General features: G+C 34.8%; 1 protein-coding gene across 14 annotated transcripts in view; it reads right to left on the minus strand.

The window, feature by feature from the left end:
* The window catches only part of TRDN (triadin), a 323,740-nt gene that overhangs the window by 111,397 nt on the left and 193,079 nt on the right, over positions 1 to 19,264 (minus strand). For 13 of the 14 annotated variants that reach the window (XM_054569903.1, XM_054569904.1, XM_054569900.1 and 10 more), the window contains exons 13-16: positions 16,626 to 16,679; positions 14,650 to 14,673; positions 2,358 to 2,387; positions 1,639 to 1,656 (exon numbers count right to left, since the gene is read on the minus strand). In XM_054569903.1, the coding sequence (XP_054425878.1) occupies positions 1,639 to 1,656; positions 2,358 to 2,387; positions 14,650 to 14,673; positions 16,626 to 16,679 (126 nt within the window). Of the gene's footprint in view, positions 1 to 1,638; positions 1,657 to 2,357; positions 2,388 to 14,648; positions 14,674 to 16,625; positions 16,682 to 19,264 lie in introns of those variants that run through there. The other variant, XM_054569910.1, reaches the window with a different exon arrangement.

A 19,264-nucleotide genomic window follows, 5' to 3' on the forward strand; every position in this document is an offset into this window, starting at 1 on the left:
TCATGTACTCTTCACCCTGTTTCCCCTACCATGGCATGATTTATTTTTAAACTAAAAAAACCCAAAAGTACAGCCTCTTAAGTTGTGTTACCTAGAAGAGTAGGATCACAGTAAGAACATAGAGTTGGAGAAGAATAATTGAATGAAGCAAGCTTAAAGACAAAAAAACTAAATCAAACAAATTCAAGGATGCAACAATAAAAATCATAAAAATGACTTGATGATAAACCAGAATATGTTAATTTGAAAAGAATTAATAGTTGTTTAGAGGAAAAATCTTTTTCTTCTTAATACTGCCCAAGTCAAGATCTTCCCATAGAGTAAAGCAGTTGAGATGTAAGCAAATATCTAAAAAGGCTTGTCTATTCATTAGCTACCTCAATGACTCCAAAATTGTCAAGTTGTCACAGCATGTCTGCAGGAACTTTTAAAAATACAGAGTGTATACAAAGTGAGGGCTTTAAGGAGAGATATATACACATATATGTATATGTATGCATGTGTGTGTGTATATATATATATCTCCATATATATGGAGATAAATATATATAATTTAATCGCATTTTTTCAAAACTCCAGTTGTCCTTCATTTCCCCCTGGTTTATAGAATGCAATTGTTTATAAAGTGGTTTCTGTATCCAAGGGCCAGAGTTCATGCCAGAACTCATCAGCAGCTTTGCACACACAGAAGTCTGGGACTGAAGGAACATATCCTGCTTAAGAGAAATATTGCTCCCCCTGGCTAAGCTGTAATGTAATTTCATGATTCTCTCCACAGGATATTGTAGAGCATTTTTATGACATAGATTTTCTCAGTGTCTTGACCTTTTGCAGGACCAAATTATGCATAAATATTTTTTTAATTTGGTGTATATTTTAAAATATGTTTTTAATATTACTGGAATCTTTAAAAGCTCTACGTACCTAAAAATGTGATCATTTCTAAGGCTAATTGAATATGGTTAAGGTAAGGTTTTTTATTTCCATTTGTTCAATATATCGTATTTTCCTTAGAGGAGAGTATATATTTGCCAAGGACGTAACCACAAAGCTTTAATGAATTTTTAGCAAAACTTGTAATACTGTGTATTAAAGCAACAGTGGATGCTGCTTACGATATGGATCCCAAGCAATGGTATTCCGCAGAGCTCACAGTAGTACTGGCAGGAGGAAAAGTCATGTTATGGACAAAACGTTATGTCCTGGGAACATGCCAAAACAGTTTGGATTACAAGAAGAAAAAAAATAGAGAAGAAGTTGTAAAACTAGCCTGAAAAAGAATTTCTATTCAGTGTTTTCTATGGACAAAACTAACCAGATTATAGGGACTAAAGTTATACCAACATAATACAGTTTGGTTAATGGAATGCAGTTGTATCTTAGGTTACGAGGCTGAGGGTATGTTATTGGATGATTGCATGAGTTTGAAAAAGGACTCTAAGAATATTGCCATGCCTTTCAGTTCACTCTCACCCACCCCATGCCCAGGCTGTGCATTCTTTACTGCTGACAAAAAAACAACAAATAGTTTACATGCATAACACACAGAAGACGGAGGTTCAAAACAGCAAGTCTACATGTGACAGGCCAATAGTAATAGAAAGGAGAAAAAATACAAATTTCCATGCATTTCCTTACTTTTTCCCTTGGGTTGTTCTGTTGAAAGAAATATAAACAGGAAACCCTTGCTCTTAAAACCTTTAAAGATAAAGCGTACTCCCCAACATACCGATTTGACTGTATTTTTTCAACCACTCCCCTCACTTATCCTCTTAAATTACACGGAGAGTCTGCTTTGAGGTGTTGCTGATTATCATAAGTGTTTCCTTAATTTGATTGTAAAATACTGTTTGAAAATGAAAGAATTTAGGATTATACTGTCTAACCACTTTAAAAATTTACACCTTGCAATCTTCATAAATACATGTGAACACAAAAACACATGTGAACATATAAGCACATATGAATAAACAGAAGAAATAGGTATACTTGCCATATAAGTTATGATTCTATTCAATAGTTAAAGAGACAATTTGGTTTTCTAATTAATAGTGGCAAGTCCAAGATTAATTGAATTTATGCTTTCTAGTAAAATAAATGCTTGGTACTAAACATTTTTAATTTTTTTCTCAAGCAAATATTTCTTTGAAAACAAATATTGTGAAAGGTAAACATATAGAGTATTTATTTTTTATTACTGCCCACAATTTTGCATATCAGTATTGTCAGAAAAGACAACTTTTTTCTGATTTGTGTCTCTTTCTCTTTTTCAATCTCAATATTTTCAATCTTATATCCCACATATATAGCTTTTAAGAAGTAACTTATAAGACAGAATCAGTAAGTATTTCCAATACCTTCTGCAGGTGCTTTTGTTTTCTTGGAATCTAAAAACACAAAGAAAAATTAGTGATAAAGCAGAAAAGATAAATCAACAACTTATTAGCTCACAACAAAATGTCCATTCACTCTGAAAACATTTTCAACAAAATAGATTGATTACAAGACATGTTTTTAAAATTTTTGGCTTAAAGAGAAAATTTTTAAGATGAATGTTAGACTGAGGCAGGAAGTGAGAAACTTTATGAAGTATAAAATATACAGAAGTTTGAAAGACTATCCATATGCAGTTTGCAGAGATTACATTGTACCCACTGAAGCTAATAATCTTTTCACAAAAAGTCAAACTGAACAAATAAGTGGTCTGTTTTCATAAAGATGGGTTGGAGTTCGTGAATATAATTTTTAATTTCTTCATTTTTTTCAATCTCAAGTAGTCCAAGTGAAAACGTTGCACTTTTTTTGAATAAGCGATACATTTTCAACATAAACACTCAATTGTTCCTATTGCAATGGAAAAGAAACTGGAGGAAGTTAGCTCATGGGTTATTAATGAGCACGTCATTATACTTAGTAACTGCTCTTTAGTAATGTATTCAGTGGTCAGCAGATATCTGTTTTATTTTTAGTCTTTTGGGTATTCTGCTTAGATCTGAGAAACTTGTTATTTCCAGTATATAGGCCATGAAACTATCTGTTCCTATCACTTTAAAATAAAAAGGTTTTTGACTTTATTTATTTTAGGATGATGGCATCTTAAATTAGGCTTTTTCTTAGAATATTTTATTGCTTATATTCTGTGTTCTTTCTTTTACCTCTTCTGTAACTGAGTTTTGAAATTCTCTGAATATTAGTGAAATTAGAATCATAACAATGAACTACAAATTGCTACTTGCAAAAGGTAGATAAACACTTTTCTAGCAAATCAGTATATGGTTTAGAACCTAGAACAGCTGACATCCACTAACTGTTTGCAAGTTAATGAATTTGTGTGCCTTACAGTGATGGGTTGGTACAATAATTTTACTTCCACAATGAAAAGTGGACTAGAATGTTTGAAGATGACAACGAATAGCAGTTTGCTCATGAAAGACAGTTAGGTGGTCAACTGAGTGATTGTGTGAAAAAATGATAACAAATGACAGTAACAGTGTAATGAGGATAACAATCTACTTCCATAGAATTTTAAGCTAGAAACACTTTTTTAAGATAACAACTTGGGAAAGAATCCAGGAAGTCATAAAAATGTTTATGCTTTAGGCATTGTAACTCCACTTCTAGGTTTCCAAAGAAAAAATACAATTGCTATAAAAATGTATATAAGAATATGCTTTTTTCATTACACTGTTTTACAACTCTAAATACTTGGAATATAAAACAATACCATCTAAACAACTGGTGTCCAACCTGCAACCAGCAGGCTGCATACAGTCTAGAGGGGCTGTGAATGTGGCCCAACACAAAATCGTAAATTTACTTAAAACGAGATTTTTTTTGCGATTATGTGTCACAATTATGTGGCACGATTACGTGGTTCCATCCATGCTGTTGTAAAAGTTATGAATTCCTTCTTTCTTTCTGCTGTGTAGTATTCCATTATATAAATATACCAGAGTTTTTTGATCCACTCATCTACTGATAGGCACTTACGATGTTTCTAGCACTTGACTATTGCAAATAGTGCTGCTATGAACATTGGGGTACATGAGTTCTTTTGAATCAGTGTTTTTGGGATTCTTAGGGTCTATTCCCAACTGTGGTATCAGTGGATCAAAAGACAGTTCGATTTCTAACTTTTTGAGGAAATTCCATACTGTTTTCCACAGTGGTTGTACCAGTTTGCATTCCCACCAGCAGTGTACTAACATTCCCTTTTCTCCACAGCCTCACCCGCACTTGTTTGTTGATTCATTAATGATAGCTACTCTGATGGGTATGTGGAGATATCTCATGGTATTTTTAATTTACATCTCTCTGATGGCTAGTGATATTGAGCACTTTTCATGTGTCTATAGGTTATCTTTATATCCTCCTTGGAGAAGTATCTATTTGGGTCCTTTGTCCAGTTTTTAATTGGATTGTTTGTCTTCCTAGTATTGAGTCATATGAGTTCTTTATATATTTTGGAGACTATTATTGCTTGATGCATCATTGGCAAATATATTCCCCCATATGGTTGGTTCCCTTTTCATTTTGATGATTTTTTAAAGCCATGCAGAAGATTTTTAAATTGACGTAGTCCCATTTGTTTATTTTATCCTTTATTTCCCTTGCCCTAAGAGATATATCAGCAAAAATATTGCTACAGGAGACATTTGAAATTTCATTGCCGATGTTTTCTGCTAGGACTTTTATGGTGTTACAACTTATATTTAAGTCCTTTATCCATTTTGAGTTCATTCTGGCTTATGCTTTAAGTTGGTGGGTCTAATTTCATTATTTTTTGCATGTACAAGTCCAGTTCTCCTAACGCCATTTATTGAAAAGACTCTTTTTACTCCATGTTATGCTTCTGCCCCCTTTGTCAAATATTAATTGACCATAGAGACATGGGTTTATTTCTGGGCTCTCTCTTCTGTTCCATTGATCTATGTGTCTGTTCCTATGCCAATACCAGGCTGTTTTGATTATAGTGGACTTGTAATTTAGTTTTATATCAGATATTGTGATCTCTCTAATTTTATTCTTCTTTCTCAAGATTGCTGAGGTTATTTGAGGCCTTGTTTGGTTCCATATAAATTTTTGAAGTATTTGTTCTGATCAGTGAAATATGCCTTTGGCATTTTAATAAGGATTGCATTGAATCTATAGGTTGCTTTGGGTAGTATGGACAATTTAATGATGTTACTTATTTTAATCCATGAACACAGTATATTCTTCCATTTATTTGTGTCTTCCTCAATTTCTTTCTTCAGTGTTCTATAGCTTTCCAAGTATAGGTCTTTTACCTCCTTGGTTATACTTATTCTTAGGTACGTTATTTTTCTTGTTGCTATTGTAAATGAGATTTTTTTTCCCTAGCTTTTCTTTCTGACAGTTAATTATTGTTGTACAAAAATTCCATCAATTTCTGGATAACATGGACAAAATGGATAAATTTTTAGAAACATACAACCTTTTAAAACTGAATCAAGAAGAAGAAGAAAGCCTGAATAGACAGGTACCAAGTAGCAAAATCAAAGCAGTAATCAAAAAAACTCCCAGCACACAAAAGTCTTGGACTAGATGGCTTCACAGGTAAATTTTACCAAACATTCATAAAAGAACTAACTCCTATTTTTCTGAAACTATTCCAAGTAATTCAAGAAGAGGGAAGGCCCACAAACAATTTTTTAGAGGCCAGTATTATCCTAATTCCAAACCCAGGTAAAGAGACAACAAAGAAAGAAAATTACATGCCAACATCTCCGATGAACATAGATGCTAAAATCCTCAACAATATATTGGCAACCCAGATCCAGCAATACACTAAAAGATCCTACACCATGATCAAGGTGAACTTATCCCAGGGATGCAAGGATGGCACTATATTTGTAAATCAATAAACTTAATACACCACATAAATGAAAGACAAAAACCACATGATCATATCCATAAATGCTGAAAAAGCATTTGATAAAATTAAGCACCCATTTATAAGACTGCTCATCAAAGTGGGAATACAGGGAACATACCTCAACATAATAAAGGCCATATGTGAGAAACTACTGCCAACATCATTCTCAAAGAGCAAAAACTAAAAGCTTTCCCCTTAAGATCCAGAACAAGACAAGGTCATCCACTTTTATCATGCTTATTCAACACTGTACTGGAAGTTCTAGTCACAGTGATCAGACAAAAGGAAGAAATAAAAGACATCCAGATTGAGAAGGAGGAAGTAAAACTGTCATTATTTGCAGATGACATGATAGTGTACATAGAAACCCCTATAGTCTCCACCAAAAAGCTACTCGACCTAATAAGTGAATTTGGCAAAGCAGAGGCATACAAAGTCAACATTCAGAATTTGAAGACATGGATTCTTACAGCAGAGCAGCTGAAAGTATGAAGCAGATAGTTCAATGGCAACTATGACTTTTCAATTAGCTTGGTGCCAGTATAGTGGAGCGGGATTTCTGCATGCCCGTGAGGTCATATGATACTCAGTGAGTAAATTTTTGAGCCCCAAACGCAGCCAATATGGAAAACTTAGGCAGATTATGGTAAGCAGAGTTATTCAGGAATACAAGGGAAATAAAGCTTGGGAAGAATATTGAAACAAAGGGTAAATGTGGCAGATTAGGACACAATGATTTCCAAACCTCCTGCACCAATTTCTAACTAGATACTGGCATGGGATAAGGGTGGAAAAGCTAAAAACAATATGCATATCTGTAAAATGTCTCTTATTTTAAATCTATTTTCACTCTCCCTACTAAAGAATTGAAGATATATTGTACTAGATATCAATTGTGCTAAAATGAAAGAAAAAATAATATGAAGTTAAGGTCAGGTAAAGTAAAACATTTATTGAAATAAAAAATATTTTGTGAAGGTGAAGTGTAAAAAACAGCAAGCCATGATGTAACCAATTAGGCCTTTAAAAAGTTCAGTATATTTGCCATAAGCCATAGTAAAATTAACTTAAAATGCCATCTACAATCATGTCTTTTGGTTGGGAGCCAACAGAGCAGCAGATTCATACAAGTTAAATACTCAAGCAACCAAAAAATATAATGCTTGCAATAGAAAGATCACATTCTGACCCAGAAGAGCTATTAAGTACCAACCATTAATACTAATGCTATTAAACTTCATTATGCCCTCTCAGCACTCTGTCGAAACAGCTTACACATATCATAAGGACTTGTTTGATGACTACACTTCCCTAAAGACCATCTACCCCATACCTGAACAAGTCTTGTGTTAAGAATATTAAAGCCCGTAGCAGCTGTTATTTAAAAGCAGTGATGTGTTTGCAATCTGTTTAATTCATCACTCACTCATCTTTAGTCATGTACCAGGTATGGTCTATTTTGCTCATAAGTGATGCCAGAGGGAAATGAAATACTAATTGACACTGAAGGGAAAAATCACCTCTCTGGTAGTCTAAAAATGTTGGTAATGAAGTACCCCATCTGCTTTGTAAAACTTACCCAATTGACATATTACAAAACCAGATATGTTGCTTTGTTTTTTAGCATGATTCCTCTTTGGATCTCCTTACTGAAGCCCTAGAACTTGGGATTAATTCTCACATACCTTTTATTCTACTTGTTCTTGTTCTAGTTATAGAAAAACAATAAACCTAATCTGGCTAGCTCTCAATGGAACTATATGTTTCAAAAGACGATCTGTGTGGAAATTCATCAAGAAGCCAGGGTTAACTGAATGAGATCTATAGAGATGTGCTAGTGCAACTCAAATAGCAACTAGTAGTCAAATTCATCTAAGATTAAATTGCCAAAATTGATTATAATTTCCCAGCCCTAAAGAGCTCATTGGATTATAACCCCCAATAATAAATAAAGAATTTTCCTTACAAGGATGTGAAAAAATTAAGTGCCTACTTGTAATTTTTTGTGCCTATTATATTTATCTTAAGAGTCCTACAATACTGATTCGTTCAGAGAATAAATATTTGTTGAGTGATGTGGTTTTTGTCTTTCATTTTATGTAGTGTATTAAGTTTATTGATTTACAAATATAGTACCATCCTTGCATCCCTAGGATAAGTTCCCCTTGATCATGGAGTAGGATTTTTTAGGGTATTGCCGGATCTGGGTTGCCAATATTTTGAGGAAATGCATTAATCCCTGGAGAGGATAAAAGTGATTAAACATAGTCCCTTTAGTCAAAACCCTTAAAGTCTACCAGAGTGAAGGAAAATTAATAACAAGTGATATGATAGACAAGGTGGCAAAACATGAGCGATGGTAAGGAGTTATAGATAACATTTGATGGAAGATTATAAATGAAAAAAAGAGCATATTTAATTGAGGGGGTCAAAGAGATGTCTTAGAGGAAGGAGAAATTTTTCTGAGCCCTGAAAACCTGGAATATTTATAGAGGGAAAGGAAAGGACAAGCACTGTTAACAGCAGAAACAAGGGCAAGATAGCACATTGCACATGTACAATGAGAATGGCTTAGAATAGATGTCGTACATGATACATAAAAGGAAAAATTTGGTGGGAGTTTAGGGTAAAAGCTCTCCTATGGAGACATGGTGGTCTTGTACATGTCCACATGGACGAAGCAGGCAAAGGTTTGAATCACAGCTAATTTGAGTTTTGACAGTGTGCTTTGTGATCCTTCTGGAACACAAGAAGATGCGAAGAGCCTGTCAGGAGCTGCCATGAGGTCGTCTCCCACGTGCCAACCTAATTCTCCTGGGAGGCTGTTGTAAGACAGTTTTTTTTTTCTCAACACCTCCAGGGTTCTTCTTCCTAGAACTCTTTGTAATAGAGCTGTAGACCATAAAACCATTAGCTGTAGTTTAGAATTGGCTCCTCTGCAATGATGTGCTCCTCATTTGTGTCCCATTACATATCCTCTTTTCTTTAGGTATACGGTGTGGGGAACAAGGACCATGAAGAGCTGGCGCCTTTGGCTACTCTTCCTCTGCCTGACTTTGATTGTTTCAGTCTCAAAAGGGCTCATTGCATCTTTATAGGAGGCACTATTTAGGCCTTGGTTTTGACTTTGTCTAGGTGTGTGTATGACAAGAGGTCAAGAAACAGACTCTAGGGACCTCAATTGCAGGCTAAGACCTTTAGACTGTATTCTGTGCAATGTGGATCCATTAAATATTAAATAGAAAATGACATGAAAAGTTTAATGAAGCCAGTTCAGTATTTTGGAAGAAAATATTTAGAGTACGTATTATAAGCGGGGTAATTATTTAGGTCACAGATTCTCAATCTTTTTTTTGTTTTTTTTAATCTCAGGACTCCTTTAAATTCTTAACAATTTTAAAGGACCTCAAACAGCTTTTATTTATGTAGGGTCTACCAATTTGTGTTTATAATTTTAAATCTTAGAGCAAAAGTGTACTTTTACTCTGAGAAAAATGTAAAATATAGATATTTATTTAAAACTAATAAACCTGTTAAATCTTAGAGCAAAAGTGTACTTTTACTCTGAGAAAAGTGTAAAATATAGATATTTATTTAAAACTAATAAACCTGTTACATGTTAACATAAATAATACATGTTTAGGACAAATATACTTTCAAATATAAAAATAATGGGGAGATGAGTTACTTTGTTTCACACTTTTGTGAATCTCATTAATATGTGGTTTATTGAGAAGACAGTTGGATTTACATATCTGCTTATATATTCAATCTGTTGAAATATCACACATTATAAAGCCTCTGGGAAACTCCAGCACACACTCATGGGAGCAAGAGAATTAAAAAGGCAAATGATGACTTCATAATTTTATAAAAATAATTTTAATGTTGCAGGACCACTGAAAGGGTCTCGGTGACCTCCAGAAGTCCTTGACCATATATTTGAGAACCTCTGATTTCAGAGATTATTTCCATGGTTTAAATGAGAAGTTGTAATACCAATGTGAGGTCACAAAGAACAAAGTGAGATCACAACTAGAGGACTAGAGGCTGTGGTATGTATTTTTACTTATTTTAGGAAGGATTGAACAACAAAAAAAGAGTTCAGGCCATTTAAAAGTTATGGAGGACTAATTGTGAGGGGCAAAAGTAATAGAGAGATTACATCTTTTACCAAAAATTTGAACTCGAGAGCATTATGCTAAGAGAAATAAGCCAGGGGGCGAAAGACAAATACCATATGATCTCACCTATAAGTGGAACCTAACCGACAATACAAAGATGCAAGGAAAATAAGACCAGCAACACTGAAAGGAAAAGAAACTAACATAGACAAGAGGGAAAGGGGGGGGCAGGGGAAAAGGAAGGGAAGGGGAAAGTCAAGGAACATATAGCAAGGACTCATGGACAAAACCAAAGGGGAAGAGCTGAAGGAGGGGGCAAGGGAAAGTGGTGGGGGTTAGGCAGAGACAAATGTATTTGAAAAAATTAATTAATTAATTAAAAAAATTTGAATCTTGGTGCCTATAAAGAGAGAACAGTTGTTACATAAGAAGAAATAGGGTATAAGCATATTTCATAGAGAAAAATACAATTTTGTTGGGACTTAGATACTGAGAACCTAATGAGAAATAAAAGAGAATGTTTGCTAATCGATCATGACAACTGTTTGAATGGGGAGAAAGAATGGTGTAGAGGGGAAACTTCAGTAGAAAAGGGCTTGTTGAAGCAGGGTCTCATCTGCTATTCAATAACGTCATTCCATTCAGGCTAAGATATGGTCGCTCTGAAGCCAAAACTCCCAAGAACAGTAAAATTGGTGGGCAAGTTCATTCAGCCAAGGATCTCCCTTGTTAAGGGAGTTTAATTTTTCTTTCTCTGAAAAAGACTTGGTGAGATAGGTTTGAGATAAAATTTCCATATGAAAATCAATCTTCAGAGTTCACCAATACAAGAAACCTTCTGTGGCCTGATGCACAGATCATCTTTGATAACAAGGAAGTTGTTATGCACTTTTGTTTATATATTTTATATTTCACCACCAAAACTTCTCAAGAGCCTTCTAATTAAATTCCTAAAACTCTCCTCATTTTTCCTTTCTCCAGGAAAGTTGTCAGTAATTAGTATCTGAACTATATCCCAAAAGTTTTAACGTGAGTAGAAATAACAATTGCTTTCTTATTTTTCTCAGGTTTTATAAAAGCTAATCAGAAAATAATTGTCATTTTTAAAGTTAGAAAATGATTTCTTATAAGTTATTTTTACTGAGAAAAATAAGCTTAGATTAATAAACAATGGCGATAACAGGAGAGCTCATCTGAGTGCTCTCCAGGTGCATTAGAAACACCTCTCTGAACAGATTCACAGTGGCTGAGATGTCCTTAACGTTCTCATCAGCTTGACGGGTTTCTTCTTGATGATTGGCCCCTGACCTCACTTTTGTTAGAACGTGTACTTTAGAAAGCTTGCATTATAAATTCTTTCTCTGTCCCTTTGAAATATAAATCTTCTACAACTAGAAATATCTTTCTTAAGACCTATGAGACAACCCTTTGAAATGTAATCATCAAAAGAGACAGTGGCCCTCTTTCCCCGTCTCTGTGGGAGGGTGAGACTTCACTTCGGTAAGCAACAATTAGCAGACACAGGTGGCCTAATCACACTGGCCACTCACCTCCAACCCCACTGACATCCTCTGGTACCTTAACACCAGCTCACTCCATAGCTAAAAAACTTTCATTTTTGTTTCAGCTAAGTAAAATTCCATTTCTTCTATTACAATAGACTTGATCTCTATTGCAATAGTCTTGAGTAAAGTCTTCCTTGCTTATTTAATTCCATGTTTTCTTTTTTTTTTTTTTTTGACAGCAGGGAATTTTTTTTTTTTTAATATCAGGACATCTCTTAAAAGGAAGTAATGTGCAGTGGATGGACTATGACTTGTGTGCAACTTAACAGAAAAAAATAACTTCAGTTGCTTTCAGTGTCAGAGTTACAAGTATTTGATATAGGAAAATGGGTGTGTATTTTCCATATTTTCCATATAGGTGCGTTGAATCTATAAATTGCTTTGGGTAGTATGGACATTTTGATAATATTAATTCTTCCAATCCATGAGCACGGTATATGCTTCCATTTATTTGTGTCTTCCTTAATTTCTTTCTTCAATGTTATATAGTTTTCTGCGTACAGGTCTTTTACCTCTTTGGTTAAATTTATTCCTAGGTACTTTATTTTTCTTCTTGCTATATCGAATGGTATTTTTTTCCTGATTTCTTCTTCTGTTGTCTGTTCATTTTCATTTGTTTCCAGAAATTTTTTGATATCGTCTCTTATCTCATTATTGACCCATTCATTGTTTAATAGTGTACTGTTCAGTCTCCATGAGTTTGCAAGTTTTTGAAGTTTCTTTTTGAGGTTGATTTCGAGTTTCAAGGCCTTGAGGTCTGAGAAAAAGTTTGGTATTATTTCAATTTTCATGAATTTGCTGAGGCTTGCTTTGTGTCCTATCATGTGGTCTATCTTTGAAAAACTGCCATGAGCATTTGAAAAGAATGTGTATTTTTCTTCTTTGGGATGTAAGGTTCTATATATGTCAGTTAAGTCTCTTTGATTCAGTGTGTCATTCAGCGCCACGATATGTTTATTAATGTTTTGTTTGGAAGATCTGTCCATTTTTGACAGTGGGGTGTTTTAATCCCCTACTATCAGTGTGTTGCTGTCTATATCTTTTTTGAAGTTGTCCAAGATTTTCCTTATGTACTTGGGGGCTCCTATATTGGGAGCATATAAGTTTACAATGTTTATGTCTTCTTGAGAGATTCTTCCTTTAAGTATTATAAAGTGCCCCTCTGGGTCTCTTTTTATGGCCTTTGTTTTGAAATCTACTTTGTCTGATACAAGATTGGCAACTTCGGCCTTTTTCTCTTGCCCATTTGCTTGGAATATTATTTTCCATCCCTTTACTTTCAATCTGTGTAGGTCTCTTGCTCTGAGGTGGGTCTCTTGTAGGCAGCATATGTGTGGGTCATGTTTTCTTATCCATTCAGCTACCCTGTGTCTTTTGATTGGGGCATTTAGTCCATTCACATTGAGAGATATTACTGATAGAAACTTACTCATCTTTTCTCTTTGTACCTGTGTTCCTCTCTGTCTCATTCTTTTCCTTCATCTGCTTAAACCAGTCCCCTTAGCATATCTTGGAGAGCTGGTTTGGTAGAGATGTATTCTTTTAGCCTTCTCTTGTCTGGGAAACTCCTTATTTCCCCTTCTATTTTAATTGAGAGCCTTGCTGGGTAGAGCAGCCTTGGCTGTAGGCCCTTGCTTTTCATGACTTGGAATATTTGTTGCCATTCCCTTCTGGCTTGTAGTGTTTCTGTTGGGAAGTCAGCTCCTAGGCGTATCAGGGCCCCCCTGTATGTTACTTTCTCCTTCTCCCTTGCTGCCTTGAGGATTCTCTCTTTGTCTTTGACATTTGCCATTTTAATGATGATGTGTCTTGGAGTGGACCTCTTTGAGTCCCTCTTGAGTGGGGTCCTCTGTGCCTCCTGGATCCATGAGAGCCTTTCTCTCCTCAAATTAGGGAAATTTTCCATCATTACTTTTTCGAGGAGGTTCTCTATCCCTTGCTCCTCTTCTTCTCCTTCTGGGATCCCTATTATATGGATATTATTGCGTTTCAGGTTGTCCTGCATTTCCCTAAATGCCTCTTCAGTCTTTTTGAGTTGTTTTTCCATTTCTTGTTCTTTCTGGGAGCTTCTTTCTACCTTATCCTCCATCTCACTGATTCGATCCTCGGCTTCATCCAGCCTGCTTTGGATTCCTTCTACTGTGTTCTTCAATTCAGAAATGGTATTCTTTATATCCTCTTGTGTCTTCTTGATAGTTTCTATGTCCTTTTCCAAGCTGATATAGTTTGCTGTAAGATCCTGATAGTTTCTCTGCAGTTTCTCATAGTTCTCTTTGAGCTGGCTGAGCTCATTGAGCTTCCTTAGAACCATTGTTTTGAATTCAGTATCTGATAGTTCCCTCGCCTCTATTTCATTTAGCTCTCTCTGTGGGGAGTCCCCTTTTCCACTCATTTGGGGGGAACTTCTTTTTCTTCCCATTTTTGTGAGAGTCTGTTAAGTAATTTACTTATTTATTTATTTTTGCTTCTGCTTCAATTGGGCTGTCTAGATTTCCTGACTTTGTGGAACTAAACTTCTATGGTAGTAGGTGGGTCTTTTTATTTATTTATTTATTTATTTACTTACTTACTTATTTATTTTTCCCTTTACTTTTCTTTCTGGGCCTGCCTCTGATGATGTCAGTTGTTGACCCTATATGACCTTGAGTCGTTTGTTTGAGCCTTCCAGGAGTCTACTGTCTGTGTCTGACTCCTGCTTGGGGCAGCTCTGTGACCCCTTCTGTCAGGGATGGACTCTTTTTTTGGGATCGCTCTACACTCTCATGCCGGCTCCTAGAGCGCGCTGCCTGGCATGGCAGGTTCCCCCGCCTGAGAGGCTTGAAATTTTGAGAGATTATGCTATACCTTCTATAACTTGAAAAAACGCTAAATTAAAATTACTTTTGAAAAGTAGTTCGCTCTTTTACTTGAGGTGAGGTAGAAAACCACATTTTTGCAATAGGTATACACATAATAGATCCAGTTATCCAAAGGAAATACAGACAAGATGGCAGTCAAAACCTGACTCTGAATATTGTTAAACTGTTCACAAGAAAGGTGCAATAGAATTTTGCATAAAACATACCTTCCTTCTTTTCATCTTTTTTAGCTGTTGCAGAAATAAGAAAAAGAAAATAGTGTTAAAACATATTAAATGACCATTCTTCAGAATTCTTCTGGGAATATAAGAATGTATCACATGTATTCATAAATTCAGTGGACATCTATGTACAAATCAATCTATCCAAATTTGAAATAAAGATTACCTAAAATATTATTCCATAAAAAAAATTTTTTAATTGATAAAGCAAGAAATGAATAAAAATATGTTATTACATCAATAAGTCAAATTAATAAGCATGTGTTTAGCTCTCTTACCTGTACACTGTGCTTAATCAACACTTTCACCTAATTTCCTTAAAAGGATAATTCTAACAAGCTTTTGAAACTCTCGGTAACTATTCATTCAATCATAAATCTTTTATTGTGAAAGAATGAGTTCTGAGCTGCCTTGTCCAATGTAGTTGGCATATAAAAGTGAAGAGTCTATGGCCCAAACTCAAATTTGAAAGCAGTTTCCAGCTTATCTCTTCAATTTCCTCCCCCTGAACTCCTCTATTATGAGGCTGAAGTAACACCAAATTGCTAACTCAAGTCATAGTTCCACTTCTCTCATGACCTCACACGATTGTGTATCTTCATAAGAATATATCTACCTTAACTGCAATGATTCTTTGAACTACTAGTCATTTGCTTGAGGAATTCACTCTGAGCTAAATTTTCATGAATATAAAACACGGAAGTGATCATAATATTAGCCCTGCCTTTTTATGTCCCATAATATTTGTTACATTCCCTATCAGGACACATCTAAAGAAGAATCAGTATTCTTGAACATCCTGATGATCAAAAGAAAACTAAAAACTTACATCACAGTTCTTAACTTTTCTAGCATATATTGCTTATAAACAACATTGTTGGGTCTAATGGCAATTTAGCCAACCCATTTTTCCAATATTTATCAGGATGATTTTGCAAGTAGTTGGGTCCAGGATGCAACCATGTTACATGCTAAGAAGTCTGCTACAAGAGCCTCGTGCCCAGAAATAAATGTGCCATCACCTAAATGAATCTTCTGAATTGTTCAGTATTGTATAATGTGGTATAGGAGAGAAAATAAATATTTTCTCCAATTAATGTTTTACCTTTTTTCCCTAAGTGTGTTCTGTAAAGTTTCCATAGATGACAAAGGCAGAACATTTGTACCCTTTCCTTATATTTCCATCATATTAATGCTCATGGCTTGAGAATAAAGATCACATAAACTCATTGCATTCCATCCTCTTGAGTTGGGGACACTGTAGTTAGAATAACTTTCTCAAAAAATATGATTCCATGTGATAACTAAAAAAATGATTTTACAGGAAAATTATTTTAAAGAAATACTTTTCTCAAACTGGTGACTTGAAGACTCAATATTTTCCTGAAGTTCTCTTAAAAAACACCATTCTTGTACCCCAAAGATATGAGTAAATGACAAAATAGATTTTCTCAAATGTCTCTTAAAACCTAGGGTGATTACATCATAATCATATTTGGAAACTGATTTTTCAGTATTAGTGTATAGATGAAGTAATAGGAATTTTAAAACATTCTTATGGGATTTTCTAGTATGACATAAAATTAGAAGATATAATTGAAAACACAGAAAACTTTGTATATTATTTGTATAGTTCTATACACCATTTGTCTATGCATCTATCAATCAATCTATGGTTTATTTTCTAAGTTATAAGTAAAAACTCAATGCCTGAAACTAGGAGTCAAGATACTAATTCTTGGGTTGTTCGGTGGTTCCTCTTCAAATTTGGCATTGATCTTAGTCATGCTTTCTCCAGTTACTGATTACTGGAAATGTGTATCTTCATGCAGCAATGCCATGTTTTCTCTAATAACCCAGCAGATGGTGCTATTCTGCAATAAACAGCTTTAGCTTTTGTCAATAAAGCGCTATGTAAGTGGAAAAAAAGGTAAGAATTTTTGAAGTGTTTCATTGCTTACCTTGTGCTGCAACTTTTATAGCCCCTTGTTTGGTTTCATGGGCTTTCCCTGCCTCTTATAAAGAGAAAAGATACATAAATTAACATAAAGTGCTGTCAGAAGGATATGCAACAAAATTTGTTTTAAAGGAAAAATTACAAAACCGAAATCAAACATAGAAAACATTGCACTAATCACTCAGCATTGTTAAGAACTGAACACAATTATTAGGGAGATAGATGAGAAGGAGGTTTATTGGCACAAAAATAAAATGACTGAACAAAGTAAAGCATACAATAAAGTTTTTCCAAACTGTTTTACCTCACTGTTAACTGACCATGGAACACTTTGTATTTATTTAACACCTAAATTTGAAAATCTTAAAATTCTTTATAAAGTATTTCTTATAAGCAGCCCTTTAAAATGCATAAAACATTTAGACATAAAGTGGCTCTTTGAAATTTCCTGAACGACTAATGTGAAAATAAAGCCCAGTACAACCAGTTTCCAGCTTTAGTCTTTGACTTGATACCATTCCCTCTACTGCTATGTGGTAGGGGAGGGGATGGGGTGGGGGGCAACTAAATGTATTGTGAGAGAATGAGCTAGCTTCATACATTTTAAATCTTTCTTCCCTCAGCTTCGTTGGTTTTTTTTCCTTTGTTCAGAATTTTCTCTTTAAAGAAACAGAATACATAAACAGTTAATAAACATTTAAATGTTATTTAATTAGCATGAACAATAGAAGAGGAAATAAAGATTTCAAAAAGGAATGGCTTATTTCATTTCATTAAGTAGTGGTCCCTGATTGTCTTCATTAAGTTTTCAATAATCGAATTATCACTTAATAATATGGGAAGGAAGATTGGCCATTTGTCTTAGATATTGACCTTGGTGTGTTCATTCATCACATATTTATTTAGGACCTGTTATATGTATGTACTAGCTAGGTATAAATGTAATAGTTGGCACACATATATATTCAATATTATTTAGTTATCATAAAATGTCAATATTAGTTTATTACAGGGTGGGGCAAAAGTAGATTTACAGTTATTCATATGGAAAAATAATAAAATAATCAATAAATAATAATACAATAATAAACTCTGTGTTTTACACCTCACAATTGTAAACCTACTTTGCCAAATCTTGTATGACAATTATAATTAAAGTTATAAAATAACAAGATTTCATGAGAATAACTTGGCAAAGAATCATAAGCAGAGTCCATGGGTTTTTTTCTGCCAAACAAAAGAGGTTTAACTTGGAATTTATTCTTCACTGCTTGTTGGTGAGAGAATTATTTATGTCATTATTGTTATTATTACAAAAATGTTAATTTTTATTATATTTTCATGTTAAAAGTATTGTTTGACTCACACATATCACTTTCATTATTACTCTACTCATTTTCCAGACAAAATTTCCTTTTCCAAAATTAAACTCAGAAACCATTCTATCTTTGGTCTTTTTATTATTTTTTTAAATTCTTCTCTGGAAGAAAACGCCATGCCAACTATTATACTAATACTACTGTTACGGTGGAATGAGAGGCAGAGGGGAAATAAAGGCAGGACCCTCACCATTACAATCTAACAAAGAACTTAATACAGATGCTAAAAGCAAAAGCTCACATCTTCACTCAGTAATCCAGAGCCTGGTCCGAAAAGCCTGCCAGGCGTCCAGAACAGGTAAACTGAGTGCAGGAGTGCGGAGAGCCCTTGAAATACGGTGTGTACCATCTCCACTAGCTGGGAAAAGGAAACCCTGGAGACTGTGTATTTATCCCAAGGCTTGGAAGGGAGAAAGGGAGGCGGTCCAAAGCGCCCAAAAGAAAAAAGAAAACAAAAAGCATCTTTGATTAACTGCCTGCCTTCCAACGCGTATGCAAAAGGAATAAATAGACTCTAGAGCAAGATGAAGGTTCGGGCTAACAGACTCCCAACCATTCCTGTATTTGAGTAGTCACATCTCCTCAGTGGAATCTGACACCATCTTTACCTGCCAATCAAAATATAAGTTCTTCACCCCATCCCAGCAACCATATAAGTCCTCAGAACAAAGGGTCCTTCTCTTTTGGCCTCTTGGCTCTCTTGCCACACAGGGACCCCTGGCCAGCCGTACTCTGGCCACCCAGGTGCTGGCCACCCAGGCTTTTGCCTCTCCACTTTGCCACCCCTGCTCTAGCCACTCTTGCTTTGCTTTCCTATTAGAACTTAGCATTAATGAACTTTGCTTGCACACTGGTAGGCCTGTAATTCTTTACTGCATCTCAGCAAGAACGGAATTTCTGGGAGTTTCTTCCATAACACTACCTTTGTTATACCTAATAGATGGTCTCAACAATCCTAGTCAAGATTTACCTATAGATATTGGATTCTTAACTAATATATTTCTAAGTATTGTTCTAGCCCTACAGGTACATGAGTAGCATTTAGTAAGCACTTAATAAATAATTGGTAAATAAAAAAGTGGATGAAAGGATAAAAAGATAGATCCAAAATATTACCAAAAGAGCCCTAAACTACTCAGGTGTTTTACTCCTTAAGATCTCAACATATCAGGGAAATGTAGAGTAATAACTTATTTTTTTAAAAAAGATTTTACAGTTGAAATCAGTAAAGTGTTATAGGATTTTTACATTTGCTTTTCCTTCT

Source organism: Pteronotus mesoamericanus, unplaced genomic scaffold (genome assembly GCF_021234165.1).
Source record: "Pteronotus mesoamericanus isolate MK-2021 breed Mesoamerican mustached bat unplaced genomic scaffold, CSHL_Meso_final contig_20, whole genome shotgun sequence".
Classification (NCBI taxonomy): domain Eukaryota; kingdom Metazoa; phylum Chordata; class Mammalia; order Chiroptera; family Mormoopidae; genus Pteronotus; species Pteronotus mesoamericanus.